The 5,927-nt window shown below is 43.1% G+C and overlaps 1 protein-coding gene across 1 annotated transcript; it reads left to right on the top strand.

Annotated features, from left to right (window-relative positions):
- Window positions 1–1,063: 1,063 nt before the first annotated feature.
- Window positions 1,064–1,834, top strand: LOC108601481. The gene has a single exon (XM_033294239.1). The coding sequence runs from the start codon at window positions 1,064–1,066 to the stop codon at window positions 1,832–1,834; it is 771 nt and encodes a 256-aa protein (XP_033150130.1).
- Window positions 1,835–5,927: the final 4,093 nt, after the last annotated feature.

Here is a 5,927-nt window from a genome sequence, read left to right as displayed (position 1 = left end):
TTATATATAATTAGCACTGAATATGATAAGAGTTAGTTAAAATCAATGACGTGACGTAAGCTACAAAGACAAAGCGCTCTAGTTTAAGGCTCAGTGCCTACAAACTTGTCAACTAGCCTGGACATGTGGCTGTCGTTAAATAATAGTTTGAGTTTAGCTAATATGCAGTTGTATCATTTAGTGCTGCAGCTTGTGAGCAAGGGCAGCGTTTTTTATTATAACCCAGCTGGGTTACAGTGTGGCTGGCAGCAAAACTTGAGCGAGCAGCCACAGTGGAGCTGGAATACGCACCAACCCTACAGCAAGCTAAAGCAACAACACAATAGCGAAATATTTGTTGTAGCCTGTCTGCCTGAGAGCTACGAATCGACACAACTGTTGGCACTAGCGACGAGCCTTGATCACTTGCGAGAAGTGCGCATAATTATTGAATTGGCCAGCAATCCTCAAAGTGCAACATTCAATGAAAGCCAAGTGGCAACTAAATTATTCACGTTCTGTCTGCAGCACAGTTTGCTTAATGTGCTGCTTTACTTTCAACGCTCTACGGAAAGTATCTACGGCTTTGAAGCATTTCCACAACTAACTATAAGCAAACGCGCTGTGCATAACTCAAGCACTGCTTGGTTTCCCAACAAGCTGGTAAATCTTAAAGGCGCTCAGTTTAAGCTAATGCCGGATTTATTTGAACCTAGAACTATAGTGTACTATGCGCCTGATGGACAAAAGCAACTTAGGGGATTTCTGTGGCATTTTATTGAAACTTTTGCTAACAAACATCAGGCCAAAATCAATGTGCTGTATCCTACTTGGCCAACTGGACGTTACTTGGAGCCAGCTTATTTGCTGGCGCTAACTAATAATGGCAGCATTGACTTGGGCCTCGCAGCAAGTCCTATTCAATACGAGCTGCAGCAAAGGTAAGACTATGACATAAACTATAACTAGCCTAACTAATCAATGGTTTAGGCCATATCAATACTCTTATCCTTTACTGCAGGGCAGCAGGTGCGTTATGTTGCCCATGGAAGCGCTAATTGAATCGCATGCAGTTTGTGCTCATATGTGCGATCTGAAGGCTTTGGCACTATTCCTTGCAACATGCGCTAGTGCTGCAGCTTTAGTGCGTACTGAGACGGTACGCTTGTCAAACTACTGGCATTGCCTAAAGCTGCTGCCTTTGCTGCTTCTGCTGTTAGCTGCTTGCATTTGTCCAGCGGTTTACAGTTCACTGATGGTTCGTCCTCCTCACAAGGCTGTCATTGCCGACTTTGATGAGCTGCTTGCTTCCGATGTGCATGTGATGTTAGTGCGCTCTGCTTTTGAACATTTTCCTGCAGACTTTCGAGCCAAGTATGCAGCTGCTTTTCGCTTAACAGAAAATGTTACCAACCTGTTAACAATGCGCAGCAGTTACAACACCAACTGGGGCTATCTCGTATCAACCTTTAACTGGTTGGTAGTGCAGCAGCAACAGCAACACTTTCAACAGCCGCTCTTTCGATACTCCGATCTCTGCATGCATAGATTAGCACATTATAGCGCCATCCTGGGCGAGAACTCAATCTATCGTCAGGCTCTTGATCTGCATATAATGCGCACACAGCAGTCAGGACTGTTGAAGCATTGGCTAAAGCACAGTTTTTATGACTTGGTCAAGACTGGCCGCATGCAGTTGAAGGACTACAGCAGCAAGCGCATGCGTTGGCCATTACGTGTGCAGGATCTAAGGACTTCTTTTATTTGTCTGCTAGCAGGACTCAGTCTGGCATTCTTTGTGTTGCTGCTTGAGCTCATTTATTTCTATGGCAAAATCTATTTGAATTACGTATAAAATTTGAAATTTGGTAAATAAAAATATTATTTTTAAAAACTTCTACTTTTGTTTCCTTTTATTCTATAAAGTTTTAATTTAAGGATAATTTCATTGCATGGAATGTTTTAGTTGAGCATTCAGTGTCTCCTTAAACAAAATCGCAACGCTTAGCTTGGGTTGATTTAAAATTCTGTGGCACTCCAGATAATTTGCTTTTATTACAACTATAAATGCAGTTGACTTGCCGAACTAGTTCTCGAACGATCGCAGTGCACTCGCTGAGTATGCAAAGATTTTCGATTTTCGGCTTAAGGTGTACCTTGAAAACATAAAAATTGTTATGACTCAGTGGACGCTGGACCGCCCAATTGGCTTGGCCAACGCGTCATCGGCTTGGCTCGGTTCGCTGTCCAGGTGTTCAATTAAATGCTGACGTTGACCTTAATACTCCGACTCGGGCTGCAAAAGACTGCCACAATTTTTGACAAATTGTTGCTGTTTGTGCAGCGAAATCAAGTTTACGGTCAATTTGCATAAGCAACTTTTTAAAAAAATATATAAGTCTTGAACCTTTACATGCGACTTGTAGAATAATTTACGATATTGCTTTTGGGACAAAAGTAATGGCACATTTACTATTTGTGTTTGTGCGTTGATTGATTTGCAGTGTATCGTAGTCGGCTTTGTGTAGAAAGTTGCTTTAAAGCGACATTAAAATGCCAAAAATAGTCAAGTGGCAATACCAAGGTGTTAAAATAGCTGTGTGCATTAAAATTGCTGATGAAGCGTCGTGTTGTCTGGCTGAATGCTGGGATTACCAAATCCTAGCGACGACTGCTGCCAAAAGTCACAAGAAATCAATCAAAATGCCACAATCAACAACAAAGGCAATTGCAGCTGCTGCTGGTGCTGCTGTTGCTGTTGTTGCAACGCATGCCACAGACAGAAGCGACAGCCTGACGTGTGCCTAAGACGCTTAGTGGCTGCCAGCAGACAGCCCCGACCGAGCGACCTGCTGCTCGCCTGGACAACAAAACGCCTCCAACACTTTAAGGCGCTAAAATTGTGTCTGTGTGTGTGTGCTGCAGCTTGCCTAGCTGGCCAAAGTGTTGGCAAGTGTCTGAGTCTGAGTCTGAATTGCAGTTAGAGCTGTTGGCTTGGCTTGCTGGCTGTTTGTAGTTGCAGTTGCAGGGGCGTAACGGCATTTGCGCCCAGGTCGCTAAAGCAGACTCATGTGCTGCATATAAAATAAATAAGCTCGCGTTGATCTTCATTTGTTGTTGTCAGGCAGTTGACATGACTCTCTGCCATTGCCAGCGGGCTTGACACATATTTGCATAGTTTTGTTTCGAGAATAGAACTGAAATACACAAAACGCTGACAAGTGTCACTCAGACAAATGCATCTTTGGTTCTTCTCGTCGTCGTCTTCGTCGTGTCTGAAATTTGCATGTGGTCACATCTCACGCTTTGGCCCAAAGATACGGCATAAATTTTGTGGTCGCGCCAGTGAAATCTTAGCGAGCGCACCTTTATGCTCCATTATACTAACGGGAATGGCCCCGTAAGCAAATTCAGTCGCTCCACTCTGCGACCGACCGAACGACCGACCGCCCGGCCGTCCGCCCGCGCGCTCTGCGCACTTTTGCCAATAATAAGTAAATTGATTGAAATATGCGATATCATGCTGCATGCTATTGAACGGAAATAACTTGCTAGCTACCACCACAGCAAGAGGCAGCAACAATTTGTTCATAGTTGGTAGCTCAATTCAATGTCGATTTCGTTTTGCACCCACGGCGCCAGCGATGCGGCTTGGCTGGCTTGGGGTTGGGATGGGTCGCTGCTGACAATGCCAACGCAAAAGGGGTGCGGCGCACTCCAAAGACGCCCACCGACCAAACGACGCTTGCCCAGTGGGCAATCAGTTAAGGTCGCGCTCCGACTCTGTCTGTGTCTTAAATAAATCATTAGCGTATTGCTTAGGCCTAAGACTTGAATTGTTAATCAATGCGCACTTAGCACAAGCCTTTTTTTTTATATTTGCGGCAACTTTTTTGGTGACATGTTGCTGGCGTGTAATTAGCATGCTAACTGGTCAAGCTTGACTCTGCCGCACCTGCAGCTGCTGCCGCCGCTGCTGCTGCGGTCGCTTTGGTCAACTCAAATGATCTCATAAAAAGCTACTTAACACTTCGTCGAATGTTAAACACGGCCGTAATTATATCTCTTGCGCTCGTATGTGCCGAACATTCAACTGGCCATATTTATTTCTTATTGAGCTTTTATTGATCGTCAGCAGGCAGACATAAAAAACGTCGCATTCTTTGTAAGGTTCGTCAAGAGTCGCAAATTGTGATTAACTGACGACTGTTGTCAGTGTCCATCAGTTGGTTATTTATTTATTTGTTTATTTTGCAGGCGATAAAAAAGTGTACAAGATTTTATAAAAAACTTAGAGTGCTTTTAAATATTGGAGAAAATACAAAATATATGCATTTATGCAAAAATTAAAATCAGAGCAAACAGTTGTGAAATAGATTGGGTGAAACCCAAAAGATCCAAGCAGGTCTGGTAACATGTTTGTGTTAGTCATTACACTAAACAACAAACTCAGGAGATCTATATGTAAAATTCCTGTAGCTGCTCAAAGGTTTTGACTTGTAGCTATCAAAGCTTTGATTGATTATTGTTTAGAGTCAAATTAAAGAATTCTGAACAGGCGTTAAAAAAATAATCTTATTCTTAAATTCATACAAATTGTAAATATTAATTTTGCTCAATAAATTGTATGCGTCCATTTAATTATTCAATTCATTAAGAGATACTTTCAACACTTGCAATATATCGAAGCAATTAGCACTGACAATTAAAATAAATTTTATTATCTGAACCTGTAGATCAAGCAGATTCACTGTTTATGTTTATTTTATGCAATTTTCGTTTTAGAAATTTCTGCTTAGAAACAAATACAACAACATCTACCACTAAAGTTGTTATTTATAGGCAATTTTCGGTTTGCCGCTTAACGCCAACACCGAAAATTGGCGCTGTTAGAGCAACTTGCAACTTGCTAAGCATGTCTGCAACAAATCGAATTGTATCGTATCGAATCGAATCGATTATCGTGCACTTAACACCAAGCAGCTCTTTAACCTGTGCACTACTTTGAGGCCAGGCTGTAACAGTGTTACCCTTTAAGCTTTTTTTGCGCTTTTTTGGGGTAACAATTTTCGAAAATATTTTCAATCAAAATCGAGGCGTGTACAGCGCCCAAGCGCTGATTGCACTTATAAGCAGCAGCGCCATAATCAAGGCCAAAGTCGATGCCAAAGTCGGTGCAAGAGCAAAAGCTGGAGCACTGGCATGGCATCATTATCAGCATCGCGTCGACTTTGTGCTGATTATCAGCATGTGCACTGGCATTGGCAACGAGATGCAGCGCCGCATGTGCTTTTGCCCTCGATCCATAGATCAAGATCATAAATAGCAATAAGCCAAAGCCAGACAATGTCTGCTAACTGTTTCAGGCAATCAATCAATCCATCTAGCCGCTGTCGCTGCCGCTGTTGCTGCCACTGCCGCTGCCATCGTCGACTGCAACTGCGCAGCCAACAGCGTATTGCGAGCCTTTGGAAAGTTCATTCAGCGCAGAGCTTCGCTTCAGTTTTTCTTTCTTTTTCTGCAGCTTCAGCTTGCTTGTAGTTTCTTTTGGTTTTTGTTGCTGTTGTTTTTGTTGTATTTTTTTGGTGCGGGTATTTCTAAAACTGCAGTCTGCAGCGGCACTATAAAACGTGATCGATTGATTTGTGCGATCAGAGCGGCGGCAGTGGCAACAAGCGGGCAAGAGCGTGGCAACTAGCAACAACTGTGGCAAGTGGCAAGTGGCGAGTGGCAAGTGGAGCTGCAAGTTCAACAAGCCGATTGACTGACTGACTGCTGACTAGATAATTGTGGCGTTCTGCCGTTGACGCTACTATTTTTTTTTTTATATTTTGCTTTTGAGTTTGCGTTTGCTATTGAGAGTTTTCGTTTCCACTCAACCCGGGCCAGATCTCCTTCAGCAACTTGCGCTATTACTGCTACTCGGGTTTCCTGCGCTCTCTCTCTTT

Source organism: Drosophila busckii, chromosome 3R, assembly GCF_011750605.1.
Source record: "Drosophila busckii strain San Diego stock center, stock number 13000-0081.31 chromosome 3R, ASM1175060v1, whole genome shotgun sequence".
NCBI lineage: Eukaryota > Metazoa > Arthropoda > Insecta > Diptera > Drosophilidae > Drosophila > Drosophila busckii.
Note: the sequence above shows the minus strand (reverse complement) of the source record. Positions and strands in the feature narration are given on the sequence as shown.